Consider the following 21,007-nt stretch of genomic DNA (forward strand, 5'->3'; position numbering starts at 1 on the left):
ACTTACAGGACTTTGAGGTTGTGGAGACCCTGGAGAGCGTGGCCAGAGATATACCTCAGCTGATTCCCTGAGATACGCCTAGGAGAGAAACACAGAGATCAAAAAGTGGAAAGCAAAATATCAAGTGAAAAATGAAATATAAGCACATACACAAAAACATTTACAAGTCTCATAAGAGACGTTTTGCCTTTTGCTTTTTACGTTTTTGGATTGAGCTGTGATATGACTTCATCCTTGAGTTCCTGCTTTGGGGTTACTGCTGGGGCAGTATGCAAATCATATTCGATTCCCTTCAGTGTGGTTGCTATTGGCCCAAAGCACACCCTGAAACCTCAACCAATCCTTGGAGCTCTGATGAATGACTAAAGACTGGATTGAATGAGACTGAGACTGGGTCAAGAAGTGTAGCCTGAAAATTGCAAATGTTTTTGTGTGTGTGTGTGTGTGTGTGTGTGTGTGTGTGTGTGTGTGTGTGTGTGTGTGTGTGTGTGTATATAGTAAGGTGTATACTATATACATTCACGTGTGTGTGCAGTGTTGATGTGTGTGCTATTTTCCATGTCCTTGAGGTAAATTGGGCCTGTTTTGAGGGGCCTTGAGGACAGCGCGGGAGAAACCACACACATTCACACAAGCAATCCAATCAGTTTGTTTATTAAACACAGCACCTAATGGTCATTTGTGAGTGTGTATAAGATGTCCAAATAAATAACATTCAGTCCAACAGAGTAACTCTCAAGGTCATGAGCTGGAAGAACAGTTTAAACACAGATTTGGTCTTCACAGCTCCAGACCACCCACTTCTATTAAACACACACACACACACACACACACAGACACACAAGTTAGAAGTTACTCATTGGCATCCTGCTGCTCACACCGGTGCTCTACAGGTGACATTTGCCTGCCAGTTCAGTCTTATGCTAAGCAGCCTGCCTCTGGCTGAGTTTCCATCAGTGCCAGGATATTGAAATATTTATATAGCACTCTGCCTGCCTCTCCAAGCCACTACCATCCAGATGGTAATGGACGATAACTCCTAGCGAACTCCTTCTGACATCTGATACTCATGTCAACATGTCTAAGTCTTATTACTGTGCAATGGCAAACCACACAATCCCGCCCGCGCCTGCCAAATCTCACACTCAGCTCAGTTTAAAACTCTTGTAGAGCTCATATTTATCAACGCAAGCACGCACACACACTCGCACATCCACATCGATGCACACCCATATCGGCATACTAGAATACAAAATGGATCCAGGCTATTGTGGTGCAATTTAGTCATGCCTCTCAAACTACAGTCAAAACTCATTCAAACAGACTTTGACTGCGTCGCGTGATGTCTCAATACAGTATAGTTTCACAGACATGGAAGAGACTGATGGCAGAGTTGATCTACAGTGACTGCCGCCCTTTGACCTCACAAATTCCAATATTCATTCTTATTTCAAGATGAAGGCGTTCAGTTTTGCTCTCAGATCTGATCTTCACTCCTAAAGAAACCTGTATACGGTCTATTTGTTGTCCCTCAGCGGACGATGGTCTGCTACTTCAATACCATTTCAGTTTCCGCTATTGCACAAGCTGGTCACCAGGGACCATTTCACTAGCTACTTTTCCAGAGGTAACTGTTTCAATAGGCTTTGCTGAGATCCTGACACCAGTAAAATAGATCTGAGCTTATTTCTGCAAAGACCCCTAAGTGCCTTCTTTTGGTTTCTGTTCAAATGCAATGATTAGTTACAGACTCATTGGATGGAAAAAAAAAAAGGTATAGGAAGCACCAACGAAAAATAAATGTCTTTTCAGTGGGGGATGAGGAGAAGTAGTAATTTAGAGTTTTAGAAAACAAACATTGTAGTTAAGGCCATGGTATGATGTGCATGTCCTACTGCCAACCAGCCTTTCTCTATTAGCTGCACCATTGAAGCCAGAACAGCATTAGAGTGGAATCATGCTTTTTTTGCCAACTTCATTTGTCAAATGGATAATTATGTCGAAATTGAAGATGGATATTGAAAAAGGAAAGAAATGTTCAGACGTTCTTGATAGACATCAGTAGAACACCGTCAGTTGCCATTGACCAACTGTTTCCATGATATCAGTGTGTATTTATGTGTGTACGTGTGTGTAAATGATCGTACGTATGAGTGCATGTTCCGCACTTAGCCTCCTAGTCGTTCCACATCAATCTCATTCTAATGAAAGGCGCCTTGCTCTTGTCAAACCATGGCTCCAACTGTTTTTTTCTCTTAATTTGATTTGGGGATGGTAGGAATTTTTCTTGGCCCCTAGACTACATTGATAAAAAATTCCACCTCAGCATAATTCAGCTCTATTGATGTGATTAATAGATAAATTAACAGAGTGTGTAGTTCAAACACATGGAAGAGAAGTGGGAGGGGTGGTGACAAAGGTGAGACCGCCCAGCTATCAGAGCAGATCAGTGAGGGCATCACTGAAGCATACTAACTGCTGATTATCCTATGTATCACCATGTCCTATTGCCTCGAAATAATAAACAAAAAGAAAAAATGAAGACCTAGACAGCAAAGACAGCAGCATATTTTGGGATACTATCTCAGGTAGTGATAGGACACCACAGTGGCAGCATGGCCGGGATGGTTGATAGGAGTCAATGATGAAAGAAGAAGGCGAGGATAAACAGGTATTATCAGAGAGAGGGCGGTGTGGGTGTGTGGGTGTGTTTGTAAGTATATCCATGTATGACCTTATTCACCCTTGCTCCATCAATAGAAATGTTATCCCTCCCTCTGTTCAGAGGTCCAGCCTGAGGGTCAACCACTTAACCTGGCATTAACCTCTGAAATTATTTGAGTAAAATATAGACATGTGGAAAAGTGTGGGTGTGTGGGTGGGTACGTGTGGGAGAGAAAGAGACAGGCAGATAAAAACCAATGTTGGCAACGCTAAAAGGAAAAGTTTTGATTGACCTACATAATCCCAGCTGTGTGGTGCATCTGGAGTATCAAGACAGCCAATATTGTAAACCTTAACCCTCACCTACAATATACTCCTGGCCTATCAGCAGACTATCTTATCACCAAGTGAAAGAGAAGCAGGGCGGCGCTGGCCTCCACTCCCCACGTCTCTTACAGTTGGATTTCATTTTTGTGATAGTCGGAGAGAGAGCACCTGAGAACACTCTACAGAGGGATATGTGGATAATCCAGAGTCTAAGTCTTGAGCTGATAACAGGAGCTAGCACCATGTTCCACTCACTTTCACTTAAACTGGTAATATTGTGCGTCCAAAGAGGCAAAACCAAGAGTGAAAGAGGGTTTAAAAACATCCAGTGAGTTATTTTATTCCTGTCAGACCATTTTGAATGTCCTGATTTGACCTCTGTATTTATGAGGTGAGTGATGGCTACAGATATAGATGCGCATGAGAGACTCGACCCAAATGGCTGATTATGACGGGAGTCTAAGGAAAAAAGCAGAGTGAAATGTGATCTCCGGAGGTACGAACAGCATTGACTTTGATACTGATGATAGGTGGAGAGCGTGGCCGACAGTTTCCCCTAAAACATCCTCTGCTAGTTCCAAGGTGCAGTTAGATAAGAAATAGATAGTGTATCTTTGATAATAGAGCAGAACATTTGAAGAGAAGGGATGTCTTTAATATGTCAGTTAGATGAGTAACCAGTCTCAGTCTGTACCTGAGTGCAGGCATTGCTGCCCTCTCATTAATCCATAGACATGCAGTCTGCCTCTCAGTCGCCTCTCTTCATGCTCCGTCTGACTGACAGTTGCGTGCAGATTTGTGTGTTTGAATTAAGAGCAGATCCACTGATCAAAGCGCTAAATGAAGGTTTAATGAGAGGGACCTGAGATCAATTGAATAACATTTTTTTTACAAGTAGAAAAAGGGCTGGAGGGACGAGCGATTACACTTATTATCAATATCAATGCCGCATTCAATCAAAGGGAGGTTTGCTACCTGCTTTTTTGAATTAATTTAATCACCTCATTTGAGGTTCAAAGGGATTAGCTGTGTGCACTTTGATACTACAGAGGTGAGAGCTGAGCGAGGAGATAAGAGGCATCATGATACAGTTTACGTTTATGAGCGGTGCTTCAGAAGGACACTCTGTATGTGGCTTTTAAGATTTTATTTTCTCTCCTCCCCATAGTTTAAAACAGGAGGAAAGCTAGACTTCTTGCCATAAGCAGATTTGTTTTGGTTTTTAAGAATATGGAGAGATCCAAAATGGGGTAAAAAAGTAGATAAACTGCAGTTAAAAGGAGATGGGGGGCTGCAGAAATGAATTGGAAAGGAGGGAGATAGAGTTAAGGAGGGCAGGCAGTGAGGTAGAGCCCAACATCAAACAATTTATCACTCTGCCAGTCACAACATGCCTGTCCCTTGCCTCTCCCTGTGCTACCAACAAGTGCTGTGGACAGACATCAAACGCTTTCGCTCTAAAACCGACCGTGTTTGTGTTTAGAGCCTCGGTTTGTTTTTCTGAGCACTATAACTTGTTGTAATTATAATGTGTTTACCATAACCTGCTATGCATCATCTCGCTAAACCTCCTAGACGGGAGTGGATGTCAGAAATGGGCTTCTCCCTGCCTTGGAACATCATCATCGTCTCAGCATATTTCCAGAAATGGTCAGCAGGCTATAAAAATTGGCTTGAGGACAGGAACATCCTCCTTGGAAGAGATACAAAGAAACAGAATGTCTCCATAAAGTGTCAGAACATGTGAGTGATTCAGAGGAAGCAAGATCAACGGGGCTCTAAAACATTGTGTCTTGACAAACACTGCAGAGGGAGCTGCATCCAAGACCCCCACCCCCGTTTTCCCCCAATGCAGGCAAATGTCAGCATCGATGTTCAGCATCACTTTGCACTGTGTGGTTCTGATTATTACGCCATCAGCAATATCTGACCTTTAGCGTTTTTTACGACAGCAAAAGTTTAGATCAGCAATTCAATACACGACAATAAATCAAAGTTTTGAATTTAATTCTCGAGCATTAAGGTGTTACAAGACTTCATTGCTCAGCTTCGTTCTACTCATTCTGTGGCTCAAAGTCAACTGAACAGTTATCCAGCTAACCTTTTACTTCCATCATTATTAGCTCATGCCTCACAGGCTGCAGCTGCAAGAATTAGCAAAGAAAACAGCGGACTGTTCAAACACCCCATGCAGACACACACACGTACACACACTGCAAACTTCAGAAGTAAAAGAATCAGGTGAAGGCTGACACATGCACACATTCACGCCCTTAGGGCATATCTGTGGGCAGCCTTTTGTCAAACCGAGACTTGGCTGAGTTCTGCTGAGTGGTCAAATCAGATAGCAGCCAGGTCGACTGGAAATTTTTCAAAACGTTTTGTTACGCCGTGTGTGCTTTCTTCAGCCCTGTGAGAGTGAAACCAATACCTTATTAATACTAATACTTTGTGAAGCACTGTCCAAATTGTGCCTGTAGCACTGAGTATAGACGTCAAGGAATGTGGAGGCTGAGTCAAATTCTTCTTGTTTTTTTATTTTAAAGTGCTCATATTATGCTCATTTTCAGGTTCATAATTGTATTTAGAGATTGTACCAGAATAGGTTTACGTGGTTTAATTTTCAGAAAACAACATATATTTGTTGTACTGCACATTGCTGCAGCTCCTCTTTTCACCCTGTGTGTTGAGCTCTCTGTTTTAGCTACAGAGTGAGGCATCTTACTTCTGTACCATCTTTGCTGGGAGTCACACATGCGCAGTAAGTACTGCTAGCTTGTCAGTTGCAGAGCATGAGGGAGTGCCATGCTAGCAGCTAGGTGAGCATTATAACGTTACAAAGTGACACACGTTCATCACGGAAGTAAATGCTGGACTACAATAGAGCTGTTTGGAGCAGTTTGTGAACATTGTTTTCTGTTGGAGATGGTAAGTCCCTTTGGGGTGGACTTTGGGCTTTTTCACTTTGTAAACCTATAATGTGCACAAAAAGATATATAACACAATAAAGGAAAGGGGAAAAGCCAAAAAGCACAATATGAGCACATATATAACAATATTGTTTAAGTTGTTACCGGCCAAGAAAAGTCTGTTCCGACATTAAACTCATTTAGTGTATTGGCACCAATGTCAAAACATTTCTAATGATACTCAACCCTACCTATACTTAATGCTATATAACTAAATATTTGCTTTTTTCATTTTCCCCAAGCCTGTCCTGAAATTCTCCTATAATGTGTTGTTTGTGTTGGCTGTCAAAGGCTTGTGTCTATATGTGTACTGCTCCTGCTGAGCTGTCCAGCTGAAACAAAGTCAAGTGGGGGGAGGAGGGGCAAGAAAGCAGCGGCTTGGATGCTGAGCACAGAACCTGCTCTCCAAACACTTTGAGGACCATATATTCACTCTCTGAGTGAATATCAGGTTCCCTTTGCCTCCCTCTTTTGTGCAGCCATCCCATGATCTACTAGTGTATTGCTGCAGGCAGTTTCTTGGTAGGAGAGATCAGAGGCAGGCCAGAGTCATCAATCCCCATCACTGAGGTCTGTACGTATCAGAGGTTTGAGGAATGACTGTTTCTTGTCATGTGTGAGTTGTGACGACTGAGTTTTATAAATTGAATGTGAGTTGAATGATTTTGTACTCACAGTTCTGATAACAGCTGCAGTCGGTGGAAGGCTCTGGGCTGGATCTCACTGATGTTGTTCATGCTCAGATCCCTAGAGAGAAAGAAGGGGGAGCATCATTATCAAAGTATCAATCAATGTATACCTTATCAATGTTTTTTGAAGGTACTTGGGGCATGTTGAATTACAAATGTGTAGAACGTGGTTTTCACATGGCAATCAATCATCAAGAGCGAGTAGTTCGCAGAGAGAGGTTAGAGGGTTAGGTAGAGAGGTTGGAAGACGAGAGGGAGGAGAGGGAGATGTAGAAGAGAAATTTTCCCCAATGAATCATTGTTGGGCAGCTGTAATTTCCTCCTCGTCCCAGTGACGCTTTCTCTTTTCCAGATGTCTCACTCTACCTTCTCTCAGATCTGACCCTTCCGTCTCCCTCTATATCTGTCTCCCTCTCCTCTTCTTTTTTCCTCCTCAGGTTTCGCAGGAGACCACCTCCTTCCCTCTTTGTTCATGGCTGTAACATAGACACACTCCATTTCTCAGCCTCTCACACACACTCTGACGTGAGAGGGTGTGCTGGGGGCTAAGTGTTGACGCAGCTGCGTTGCGGTCAAAAAGGGAGAGGCGCAGGATGCTCAAACACATGCATGCACACACACACACTAACACATTCAACGCACACATGTAAATTTTTTAACACTTGGGATAGTATGAGGATTACTTATGTCTCAGCCTCTGGTAGAAAACATATATAACCTTGTGGCCCCAGTCATGTAAGGTCATCCCTTTGATAAACACAATGAAAGCAAGGGGGGTGCTACGTCACCCCTTCTTTGCTTTCACAGCCCTTAGGGTCTCGCATGAGTCTTCAAGAGTGAGGCTTGTATGTGCGTGTGTCTGTGTGTGTGTGTGTGTGTATGTATGACACTAACCATTGCTCATAAAGCCAGACCACCGGGCTAGCAAGTGTAAACTGTGCTCTCAGAAGCCCTTTGCAGTTGGGAGTTTTGACACACTGGCTGTTTGTTTGTCAAGTCAGCCAAGCTGACAGGGGGCTGGATAAATCTATCCGCAGACGTGATCTATATTCAACGTCTCGGGCGATGTGGAAAAACCACGCATGGCAATATTCTGGTTCACCAATTTGGGTATTTGAGTAGCCTGTCATATTTAGCAGTATTCAGTCTGGTACCCTGTCAAGTATAACATTTAACATCAGGCGGTCAGGATGTGGACTCCCACTGTCACTTTGTGTGAAGAGTGTGTGTTCTCACCATGCGATGAGCTTGCAACATTAACTGTGTCCTTTCGCTATGAGATTTTGTAGGTCAGATAATTACGGTACGTAGCCTTTTGACACTGAATATTTTCCTTATGAAAGCATAATTTTGGCATGTTCATTTCCCTGCATGGGGATTTCCTGTTACACATGCCCCCTCCTGGGAGGTCTGACTGCAGAGAGAGGGTTTCAAGGTGTTACTCAGGGACACATAGACAGGGTGGATGTTTTCGATCAGTGTTGAGGGGAAAATGGTTGATTCTCTGACATTGCTTTTGTCTGTAACAGAACAAAATAGGGCATTATTATTCCACATCACCATTAGTGACCTTCCTCTACATCTTGTGTTTTGATAGGCCACCACAAGCACAGGAGTGGCATTATACACATTTATGCTGCGGAGAGTGGTAATGCATATTAACAGCTGGTGGTGGTAATGCACCATAAAAGGTAGCAATGGGCCAATAAAAGAGAAGAAGGAGACCGCAAGCCAGAGTAAATGATGCAGGTGTCCAAACATTCAGACAAAGCTTTGTTTCAGGAGGTATAGGGCTTCAAGGATACGCACAATGCAGTTTGGTTTGAAACATGTTATGTATCCATGTTTCTTTACAATAAAATCTTCAGAGGGCACCTTTAAATATTATAGCCTCATTATAAGCCCATAGAATCCCTTACAGTTACAAATGAATGAAACATTTGAAATGTTCACATGCACATCAGCTCCTCAAAATATAATACAGCGTAACTAATTACTTTTCTTAATAAGCAACAAGTAGAATCATTCAGTAAATTTAAGCAAATTAAAAACTTTTTAAACCTTTAGACCTCAGGTCCCCCTCTCAACAAAAGTACTGGGGTGATGTCATGTGAATTATATACTTACATTTGCCTATTTTTGGCACAATCTGCTCAGGCTCCAAGCAGTAATTTGGGAATGAATGCAGCAAGTGTAATGCACTGCTGCTTGATTAAAGTCAGAGGTAAATTTAAGTGATAACAAAGTTGCCATGGAGATGACACAGCAAGCAGTAACGGCAAACCATTTGAAATAATCAAGACTGGGTCACATCACGTATAACACAGGAAGCACACAATCACTTCATGGGGCCGCATGAACAATACACATACACACCTTAATCCTATTCACTGTCTGTGTACTAATATTCTTCTGAGAAAAATATGTATTGGAACATTCTGGGGGATCATTAAAGCATAGCAACACATACACATGCAGGCACACACATAGACACACACACACACACACACACACACACACATCACGCAGCTTCTGGGGATGCGCCCACGAATGGACACAACTCTCCATTATCTGGTCTTGATTAAATAAGCCATAAACAAACGTTGTGTGAAGTCCATAACAGCGGCCTCACTCAGACAGAATAAACACACAGCAATGGAGAGAGAAAATGTTTAAAAATAAAGACATACAGTGGTGAGTCATGGGGAAGGGTTGAATGCAGCTCAGCTCTGCTGTGCTCTCCAACAAGCTCATTGGGAAGCCGGAGAGAGAGAGAGAGACATTTCTGCTGTGCAGGCCAAGGCCTCCGCTGACAACTTGACGTATCGTTGGAAGGCGCTGCGCTATGGCTTGTTTTTAAAATCAAATAACAGCTGTGGCTTTTTTAAACCATGATAATTATGATTGATGACTACCACATGTGCATTGTGTCGGCTGGCGCTGTGACGTGCAGATATTTTCAGCGCAAATAAACGGCCGCAAAAGAAATGAGAAAGAGAGCGCTTAAAGATTTTGCAGGCTCCGCAGCATATGGGAGTTTCACAATTAGAATTGGGGTTTCTGTGTCCCAGTCTGTGTTTTATGGGCACCTCTAATGTATGTGTGTGTGTATGTGCGTGTGTGTGTGTGTGTGTGTGTGTGTGTGTGTGTGTGTGTGTGTGTGTGTGTGTGTGTGTGTGTGTGTGTGTGTGTGAGAGAGAGAGAGAGAGAGAGAGAGAAAGGAGACTGAGTGCAAGTATATGTGTCAGTATTTGTGTCTGTGTGTGCAGTGCAATATTTCTTCCATTTATAGGTTACTGTGGTGTGTGTGGTAAGATGTCTGTCGCTCATTTTCACACCCCTATTGTTTTCCAGTGAGCCTGCAGATGTGGGTACAGTCCCTGGTCGTGCTTTCACCACATCATACGTGAACGCTGCCAGGGCATGGAAACAGATTGCTTTGTGTGTGTGTGTGTGTGGGGGGGGGACATTCAGTAGGGAACCGTCCTGCCCTATCTTGGCCATCGCGGCGTCACGAAAGCAGCCTGATATTGCTCGCATAACAACACATCTCTCAACTGACAGAGGCACACAGGCCATCTCCTCCCCTCAGATCTCCCTCTGCTTGCTGAATGATTAACTAAAGACTCCTGAGCAGTATTAGGAGCAGAGGATGCAGACATGGAGACCCATGCTCATCCCTCAACAAACACACTCCCAAATGTGCCTCTTAACTGTTCTTTTTATCCCCCTCTGCTCTAAACCTGCAGAATGACTGACAAAGCCCCCAGTGATCTCTTTCTGTTTCCCTGGAGAGGAATTACATTTTCATGTGCGTGCATGTAATTTTGTGTGTTTAAGCACAGTAGTGTGTATGAAATTGTGGCCAGTATTGCAGCAATTGGAGGAGTAAAAAGAAATTGACATTTTGTTCCATTCTTATTCCCTCCATCGTTCCGTGATTTACACATACACAATGGGCTCTGATAGATCGTTTATTTTTTCCTCTCCGCAGTGTGTGAGTGTGTGCATGTGAATGTAAGAGAGAAAGGTTTGGCATGGGAAGAAAGGTAAAGCACTGGATATTTGACTGCTTTATGCTGTGATTGATAGAGTAACCAAGGCAAGGAGCTTGTCTTAAGGGGGGAACGGAAGCATGAAGAAGCAGAGGTACATTTCCATTCATCAGCCTTGGACCTTTCTCTCCCTCTCTCTTATGCCACTCTATCGCTCACACTCACTCTTTCTCTTCCCATCTCTGTTTCAAATTTCAACTGGAGCATGGGGTTACACAGTCCGGTGGTTACAATAATGTGATTTATCATATTTCCTCTTCACCGTCAACAGAACTACTGAAGTATGTTATCGGCTCTGTGATCAAAGGCTGTGTGTGGGTGTGAATGTGCCCCTAGCTCCGTTGTAGCCAATTTCAAACTGGAAGCATTTCTGACAAGAGTTGGTTGATTTAGTGCAAAACAACTGGCCACATCATATGAAAAAAAAAAACGCTAGATCCACAGGCACTCGTACACACTCCAGGCTCCAGGTGGCTTTTGTGGCTTGAATAATGGACCACCCTGGTGAGTGAATATACCCTCAGAACAGGGCAGATGCGATGAGCAGTCAGGTGTCTGTTTCTATCATCAATGGTGAAATGTGTCAGTCAGACAAAGCTGTGCTGGAGCAGGTTGAAGTGAGATGACTTGATACATTTCACTTTGGAGAATTCCATTGTCTCAAAGTAAAACAAAAAAAAACTTGTATGGAGAAGGTTTCTGGCATGTTGCTCAAGCATAAAATTGCATGCAGGTACAGTACATAATGCAGCAAAAGCATGTAAACAAGCAGGCTTACATTGTTGCCCTTGAGAAGGATGTTTTTCATGACTCTCTCTCTCTCTCTTAGAGTACACACACACAAAATCACTTCACAAGAGCCATGCCCTGAGGTCTTCCCTCTCACTTCCTTCCCTGCTCTCTCTCTCTTTCTCTCTCTTTCTTCTTGCCTCCCTGCCAATCCCTTTCTCACTCGCTCAGGTGGAGACTCTTACCAGACAAACAGCCAATGATGGCGGTAAGCACTGCACCTTTGAAGGTGGCTTATCTGTGAGGAACATTAGAGTAATAGATCTTTAGTGGAAATCAACAACCAGAGCCTTGCCCAGAAGGCAGGAGTTCTGCATTAGTGGTGCTTAAGCCACACCTTGGCTGTCTTTTACAGTAACTATGACAGTAATGGCTTCAGTCGGATTCAGCCAGTCTGATCCTCTCCGCTTAGTGCTTTGAAACAGTTAAGGCCACGATGAAAGAGGATCTTTTATTCCACACAATGCAACTGGTAGTCAATGCTCGGGCGTCGCCTTAAAAAGGGCCTAAATGGTTGTGTGCATTAGTGTGTGTGTGTGTGTGTGTGTGTGTGTGTGTGTGTGTGTGTGTGTGTGTGTGTGTGTTTGAGCAGAATGTGTGTGCGTACTGTGTGTGAGGGTGAGGTCTAAGTGTTTTTTCTATCTGAATAGACTGACTGCTTTGGCATTCAGTTTCTCTCTTGGTCACACATGAGCTTGCTCACTCACACACACACACACACACACACACACACACACACACACACACACACACACACACACACACACACGCACACAAAGAGTCAGGAAGGAGGGTACAATGCTGTCCTCCCCTCCTCCTTCCTCTAAAGATGTGTTTTTTTTTCTCCCTCTCTCCCAGACTTCCTGGGAGGGGTAAACTGCCCTTTGTGTCCGAAGGCACTCTCTCTTTATCTTTCCCTCTCTTATTCTCTCTTTCTCTCATTCACGGGGCACAAAGAGCGAGGGAGAGGGCGAGGAGAAGTCTTTCACCTGGACAAGGAGGGCCACGGGGAGGACTCGGCTACAAAAGAGCAAAGAAACAGAGAGGGAGGGAGGAAGAGAAAAAAGGAGATAACGAGACAGAAAAGGGAGATGCGTCTGTGTTTTTGTGTTCCCATGTTTTGTGCTCTTTTCCGCTCGCTGTGGTTTAGGGGAGAATGACAGGCGGATGTCTGGGTGAAGAAAGCGGCTGTTTAGTCTGAGGCCATGTCATGGGAAACATATTCATGCCCTCTGGGACTTATTCATACCCTGGTATACCACACATACACACACGTGCACGTACACACTCTATGTCCGCTCCTTGTCCTCCCACACACACCCTGTCATGAGACGGAGAGGGGGGCTGGTGGGTGAGGTGCAAGGTCAAGCACTTCAGTAATGGAACAGGAAGTGTTGGAACAGTCGGCACTACACAACATACAACTGCCTCCAACATGTGGACAGAACTGACAGGCAGCTGTTGTGGGTAGGACATAGCTTTGCAAGGCAGAAAAGCATTCACAGCCCTGCCCATAGTCCACTAATCTGTTGTTTTGGCATGTATATTTTGTCTGGCTTTCATATATGTTAGTTACATGACATGTGCCAGGTAGCTTATTTTGTTTCTTCCTAAATCAAAGCTAGCAGTTTGTGCCACATGAAGGAAATGTTTCATGATCACTTGCCACTGAGATCTGTTGAAAGAATGTATGGAAAAGGGTTACAAATTTCACCACTTTTTCAAACATCCTGAAAAGGTATCTCTTACAGAGGTGTCCTTTCCTGCACACTGATTCAAGGCAAATTCTCAGCAGTGGATACAACAGTAAATGAAACCTGATGAGTATTAGTGTCGGGCTCTATTATGACTTCATTTGTTTGAATGGCAGAAACAGGAGGACACTGGATCTAGTTAGAAGACTGCTCAAATCCACTCCTGACTCGCTCCTCTTATCTATGATCAGCTCATCTGCTCCATCTATTTAACAGTAACCCATGGATAACATCTAGACCTGAACTTAGATCAGCACTTGATGAAATCTTACCCCACCAATGAGGACATTTGGCTGCTGTTGGTTTAAAGAGATTTAGTTTGGCCTCTTGCCATGCGTGTAAAAAGTCCAGATTTCCTTTTTTGCTCCTTCTCAGACATGTAATAGAGACATGTAAGACGAGTAAGTCTGGCTGCAGTTGCAGAGGCTCTGCAGTGGCAGAATTCTCTCCAGCCTCCCTTTACGGCAGATGGAAAATGCACCTGTGTAGTCCAGTCTTAGCAACAATTATACTATTGCCTTATGCCATCATAGTGACCTGACTGCTGTTTCTGCATTAAGAGCATTGAGGAGTCATCTCCTTTTCCCCTACCATTCATTTCGCCACCTTCTGTTTTCTACATCCCCGCTTCCACTCCCTGTGTAGTATCCCCATTTGGCTACGCTATGTACATATACTGTATGTGTGTGTGCCCTGAGGTGTGTGCACATGTGTGCAACATTTAAGTGTGTCAGTGATTGCTTCTTTGTTCCCTTTAGCTAACTCATGTCCCAGTGGTCCCTTCTCCCGACCTAATCCCTGCTAGCATCACTGTATCAGCACTGCTCTGTGGGATGCTTTGATGCGGCACAGGGAGATTGGATAGGGCATTAACCATCATTAAGTCAGTATGTGAGTGTGTGTGTGTGAGAGCAAGCAATCATGTGTGTACATACATCCATGCTTGTGCAATGTGTGTGTGTGTGTGTGTGTGTGTGTGTGTGTGTGTGTGTGTGTGTGTGTGTGTGTGTACATTGTTGGAAAGGGCATTAAGTATCATTAGCTCTTACTAGTCATCACCTGCACACTGCCAGCCCCACATGAGCCACTTTAGTCGGCAGGCCTGGCCAGCGATCACACAGATAGGCAGACAGAGACAGACAGACCTATGTTGAGGTGGGGGAACTTGGAGAGTTATGTCCTACATGCACTGCTATCAGCACTCATGTAAACATTCTCGTTTATGTCTAGAGCCCACTATTTTTGTCATTTTACACTTCACTTTCTATTACCAAAATGTTTTATGAGCCGTTTTCAATTAATCGTAATTCAACTTATAGCACCAAACCAAAAATACAAGAGACAAGATGAGACCCAAACTACACAAACCATAAAAATAAAATAAAATATAAGGTTAAACGATCAAGAGAAAGCTTAAGAAAACAAGCAAGTTGTAAAACATTTCTTAATTATTTTTTTGCACTGATTTGGTTTCTCTTTGTGATCTAAATCAAGGAGCAACAACAGCAAATGAGGATCTTGTTTGCAGCAAACTGGGGTAAACTGTCTTCTTGCAGCAAGAAACTGAACAACTTTTGGATGAGTGGAGACATCAAATCCTAATTTTGTTTTAAACCAATCTGCTCCTTTTAAGAAAATATGGTATGTTACTGTTGAAAATGTATAAAAATGTATGTTTATGTGTTATCTAACCCAAGGCACATGCACTGACACAAATGACACCTGGCAAACCCACAGGTCATGCATGCACATGTGTATATGCATGTACACGCACTAGAACAGTTAGGGACATTTGTCGTGGCCTGGCCCAGGAATAGACAATGCCTTCTCTGTAGTGGAAAAGAGAGAGAAAGTGCACTTGCACTGATTCAGGCACACACACACACACACACACACTCACAAACATTCCCATGGATTCCCAGGGTTAGAAAGGGGCTGAATAGGAATCTGGGCCATGCGGGCATTCTGAATCATCTCAGTCAGAAGCAGCCCTTCACCCCTCAACCACACGTCACACAGAGCACATTCCTAGGCCCCGTGTCATACTTGCATCATGCTGCTATCACACAGAATATACAGATTTACATATCTAGTCAGTTGGCACAGGTCTGACCCAACTACGGTTGTGTTTAGTCCACATGCACTGTCCACTCCAAACACATTATCCATTTTACTTCTCTGATCTCCACCTCCTCCACCCTAGTTCCCTTTAAGATCTTGTGTCGTGATTGCTTTCTACTTTTTTCCAAAGGACAGGATATGGAGCGGTAGAGCACACTATGGCCTCTGTGTCTTCCCTGCCTGCCGCTCCCGAGGGAATTGTCATTGTTTCCATTGTTCTCCTCTACCTGCCTACCTGCCGTCTGTCCCTGAGCGACATTTAAAAGCCTCCCAGGTTGCTCTCAGGAAATGACAAACCACTGCACTATCCAACGCTGACTGCCTATCCCTTCTCTCCGACACCCTTCTGGCATAAATATCACTTTGTAGCAGGCTGAAGTGGCTTTTTCTGCTAGTGTTCGCCGCTGGGCCTCCAGGGAATTTAAGAGAGAGTTGAGGAATTGACACTTTGAGGCAAACACTTCAAGTTTGCAGGAAGGAAGGAATAAAGAAGTAATCAGAGAAATGGAGAAAGGAAATACTTTGTGCAGAATATTCCTCTTTATGCAACTTTATAAGCAGAATAGATTAACTATGATGACATATGTCACTGTTTTCTTCCTCTGTATTATGCCTGTAACTCTCTTCCCCAGCTCTGATCACAGCTGCTAGTTAGTTGGCTTGTAGCCAAAGCACCTCCTCCCCCAACACACACATACACACACCTTGAAAACATTTACCATTTGTATTGGGTACACACCCTTCACTTTTTCTCACCCCACTGCCCTGAGCTATATGCATTCATTTAGGAGGCGCATTGCACATCAGTGATCAGAAATTCAAATTTAGTGCTGGATGACCAGCTTCAACACCTGCTTTGAAGATACACACACACACACACACACACACACACCTGAAGCACTTAATGTATGGATTCTTGTTCTATCTAAAAGAGGAGGCCACAGGAAACAGGTGAGGAAAGGGGAATAGGTGGGGAAGGAAGGATAGACAGACAGAAAGAGAGGGAGGGCAGTGTATGAGGCGAGGAGGCTACCATAGACATCTGGAGCCAGGACACTGATGCTAGAGCTGATAGCTGCTGTATAGAGAACCCTCCACTGACAGTACACACACACACACATACTGTTCTTTTTTTCTCTGCAATTCTCTTATTTTTGTAAATGTCCCCCCCTCAAATCCTCTTCCCCCTCCAACCCTTAGAGCTTTCTGTCTCTTTCTCTCAGACATGATGTTTACAGTGTGACCCCTGGTCGCTCGTGATAGGAATCATTCCATCTACATAATGACTAAATGACACGCACACGACTGTTACAGTCATGGCCACCATACAGGGTCAGGAGGATGTTGTCCCCTGTGTGTGTGTGTGTGTGTGTGTATATGTGTGTGTGTGTGTGTGTGTGTGTGTGTGTGTGTGCGTGCGCACTGAGTCTTCCAAAATCTTCCAATACACATTTCTCTGTCACCAATTTTTAATCCTCACTTTTCTCCTCATCAGCTTTCATCCCTTTTATTCATCTTCCCTCTCTCCATTTTTCTTACACTCTTGCTTCACCTCTTGCTAGAAAAAAAAATCTCTCAGCAGTCTGGGTGGTCTTCAAACACGCATGCACACACACGCGCGCACTCACACACTCCTTGGTTTTCCTCTGTCTGGTAATGCGCTAGCTGTGGTTTCTTGGCCTCGGCAAAAACTCTGTTAGAAGTTCACCGCACTCACCGCTACCACGAAGCATCACCTAATCGCAGCTCAACTCCAGTCACAGACCAGGCCCGGACCCACACACTCTTTTCCTCTTACACACATGCACACACTGGTGACCGCTGAAGGAAGAGTGAGATGTGTGAACATAAGCACCTGACAACCTTAGAAACCAGCCACATGAACATATGAATTATTCTCAACATGATTAAATATTTGCGGTGCATATATCTATAAGGGGGACAGCTGACTAATGAATTTGCTCCAAGCTAATATTTGTGACAGATGGGTACTTATTGTGTCACTGTGAAGCCATCTCTTACCTCGCTTGCAGCTACACATAAAACAGCATCGATCCCCGGTGTACGTACTGTACGCGTGTTCTCAAACTCAACACACATTAACACACATGCACATACACCCTTGGGCACTGTCTTTCCTCTCTAATCTAATATCAAAGAGGTGTTTCAAAGCGTCTCACATGACAGCTCATTTCATGTGTTGCCCACGGAAACGATTATTGTCATAAATCTCTACCCACTCAGCTTTGAGTTGCTTGGAGCACCTTTGCCTCAGAAAAGTTCAATTCTGTTGCAGAGTCAACCTGTATTCGCCTCATTGTTGTTTTACAATTGTTTTTGTTGATTAGTATTACATTATGTATCTGCTTATATGCAACAGGGTCATCCAAATGTATGTGCAAAAAAAAACTAGAAAATAGAGTGAATCATGCATAGCCTGAATTGCCCTCTCGGCCACTATTGCATGAGCAGTTGTGCTCACTTTGAAGAGCTCTCGGATGACACCGGTGAATGATGTCATATACTTTCACAGCGTTGTATGGATGTGGTTTGTAATGTGGACTGTTCCCAAGCAAATCCCTGTGACCTCGGCGGCCTACAGTATGTGCTGGGAGGCTAATCCAGCCTCCACAGCGCAGCGGGGCGTGCTGGACAGTTCGACAGATCCTGGTGGGGTTTGGGCCGGCTCTCCGCTGTTGTAACCTTTTATAATTCAGGACGAAATGAGAAACTGTAGCCTGCTGTGCTGGGTTTGTGTGTGTGTGTGTGTGTGTGTGTGTGTGTGTGTGTGTGTGTGTGTGTGTGTGTGTGTGTGTGTGTGTGTGTGTGTGTGTGAGAGAGAGAGAGAGAGAGAGAGAGAATGTGGGCAAGGTTAGGAAGGGGAGGTTGTTTTGTTTATGTTTGATGATTTTTATCAGCGAAGCAAAAGAGAAATCTGTGATTCTCTTATCTTAATTTGTTGCGGCATCTCTCCTGCTGTCTCACGTTCCCTTCTTCTCCCCTCTGCAGTAATGTGTGTGTGTGTCCCTGTGTGTGTGGGTGTGTGCGGTTGGTCTCTGAGTTTATTTATCTTATTCTAAATCAGCCCTCAAACTCACTAATTGGTCCAGTTCCACTGTTAGGTAACGAGGGGAAATGAGCAATTACTCTTGTGTTTGTAGGGAATGAGTGTGTGTGTGTGTGTGTGTGTGTGTGTGTGTGTGTGTGTGTGTGTGTGTGTGTGTGTGTGTGTGTGTGTGTGTGTGTGTGTGTGTGTGTGTGTGTGTGTGTGTGGCTGTAGTGGAGCAGTTAAGAGCCATGAAGACTTTCACAGGGAGGGTCTCAGGTCATCACTGTTTTTATTTTAGTGGAAGACTGAGAGGTTCAACACACTCCTGCTCAGATTCATCCCACCTTGTGTGTGAGTATATGTGAGTGTGCTGTCTTAGTTTTGTGACATGGTAGAGTGATTCCTGGATTGACTGAGAGACCATATTTCACCTCCATAAACTCTACATGTGTTTTAGCTCTCAAACGAACACAGTGAAATCTGGCCATCGTAGGCTCCCAAGACAGCTGAATAGTGAGGCATCATTCAAGTAGTCTTTTATGTGTCTCTTTTAGAGTCACTTGCTACATAAACTGTTGATCTTTCCTCCCTCCCTCTAAATTCTATCCCTCCACTCATGTAATAGTTGTAGAGCCCCAAGTGAGCAACTGCTCTATCACACCCTGTTTCCTGGATTAGTCTTCTATCACTTCAATATCAGTTATCAAAAAGTGTCTCTAATCTGTCCTCAGAGGCTTACGCAGTGAAGCAATTTGAAATATCTGGCTTCAAGCCACAGCAGGGTTGTGTAAGAAACTGCTCAGAACTGATGTCTTTAACATAATTTAAGTCTAAAGCTTCTCTTATGGGTCGTAAAAATTCCTGGTGGTCAAGTGGGCTTAATTTCTGCATCTCATTATGAAAAACCTTGTTAATGAGTAACGTTTATGATCATGTTTCTAATTGTATTAACAGTATGTGCCATTTCTCTAGCCAGCCTGTCAAACACATACTTACTAATCTTATTTAAAAATGCAGTCAAAGTCCTTCAATGAGGCAATTTTGTCAGGTTATCAAGCAAAAACAAATTAGATAAAAATAATTTGGATTTGTGTAAACATTGAGTTTTGGTGTCAAATAACAGTGAGATACAGATTATTGGCATAAAACTCATTGAACACATTTAGACATCTGTGTTCAAACACTTCCTTTTTCACAAACACATGCTTCTGTCATGTGCTTGCAGCTTGCACACACGCAAACACACATTGCGTACATGTACACAAAGGCATATACATGCGCACACTCTCACGCTCGGTCTCCAGTTGGTGCTCAGAAACCTGATACTGAAAGAAGTTGTCCAGTAATTTTGCCATAGTGGTCAACACACCCACTCTCTCTCTCACACACACACACACACACACACACACACACACACACGTGTTCCCTCTTGGCCCTGTACGTTTTATGTACATGCGGGTTCTGCTGTTGTTTCCTGGCCACACATCCAAGAGACTGTTGCCTTCTGCTCTATTTTTAAAAGAGGTCTCCCAGCTTGACTAGCATTTTTCATTTACAAATTATAAGACTAGCTGTTGGGACTCACGATTGGCAGGCACATTTATTATTGTTCATATGAAACAAATTGGCACTAAGACATGATAAATGAGAAAGGAAGTGAAGAGGTTTTGAGAGCACAGAGTATGAGGGATGAGATACAAAGTGGATACACAAGAAAAAGATGATTTGGGTCAAGGAAACAGGACAAAGTGAGAGGCCTGGAGGTGAAAAGGTTAAAGTGAAATGGGATAAGATAACAACACCCAGGAACTCCCCAACTGTTGTAACAGCAGCATGGTACTCACAGGTAAGTGGTGAGAGGGCTGAGGTTGGTCGGCACAGACGATAGTCCCAACTCCGAGCAGTCCACCATGACGAAGATCCCATCTTCTTCACATTGGCACGGAGACGGGCACAGCGGGGCAGCTGGTCCCTGTCTGTCCTGGATCTGTCCGTACCCCCACACTCTGGGGACGGACCCCCAAACTCCTCCAGCCACACAGAGAAACAGAAGCACAGGCAGCATGCCTGACTGTCCACCTGTCTGCAACTACACCTGTAGAGATTTCTGTCTTGTCACACTCTCTTTTGTCCTCTCTGATGTTCGAAGAAGCAGCTTTGATCAAGTGAGGAGGTTCCAATGTTTCTTTCTGTTTCCAAATCCTGGCTCCTGGCTCTGTTCAAAAGCCTCTTACTGCCTTTTTCTCCTGTGCAGGTTGTCTGTCCCTGTCACAAGATCTATCTCCTCATCTCTCTATTCCTCTCAGTCAGCACTTCATCCCCAGGGGTTAACTTTGTTGTTGCCTCTCTTCCCTCTCACTCTGCCCTCTCCTTCCTCATCATCTTTCTTCCCCAAACACAGTCACTCTTTCTCCCTCTCTCTCACTCCTTGTACATATATATATATATATATATATATATATATATATATATATATATATATATATCTCTTGCTCTCTCTGTCTCCCTCTCCTTACCTATTGTAGAAGGAGTGCACAAGTTGTGAATGAGCCACCCTCATTGGCCCACAATTTAGGGATGGGCTGGAGCA

The 21,007-nt window shown here is 43.8% G+C and overlaps 1 protein-coding gene across 1 annotated transcript in view; it reads right to left on the reverse strand.

The window, feature by feature from the left end:
* LOC116058548 (leucine-rich repeat-containing G-protein coupled receptor 6) overlaps positions 1-20,859 on the reverse strand; it is a 41,064-nt gene extending 20,205 nt beyond the window's left edge. Inside the window, exons 1-3 of the mRNA XM_031311412.2 lie at positions 20,262-20,859; positions 6,636-6,707; positions 7-78 (exon numbers count right to left, since the gene is read on the reverse strand). Of these exons, the coding sequence (XP_031167272.1) occupies positions 7-78; positions 6,636-6,707; positions 20,262-20,482 (365 nt within the window). The 5' untranslated portion in view covers positions 20,483-20,859. The remainder of the gene's footprint in view (positions 1-6; positions 79-6,635; positions 6,708-20,261) is intronic.
* Between the last annotated feature and the right edge of the window lie 148 nt (positions 20,860-21,007).

Source organism: Sander lucioperca, chromosome 12 (assembly GCF_008315115.2).
Source record: "Sander lucioperca isolate FBNREF2018 chromosome 12, SLUC_FBN_1.2, whole genome shotgun sequence".
NCBI classification, from domain to species: domain Eukaryota; kingdom Metazoa; phylum Chordata; class Actinopteri; order Perciformes; family Percidae; genus Sander; species Sander lucioperca.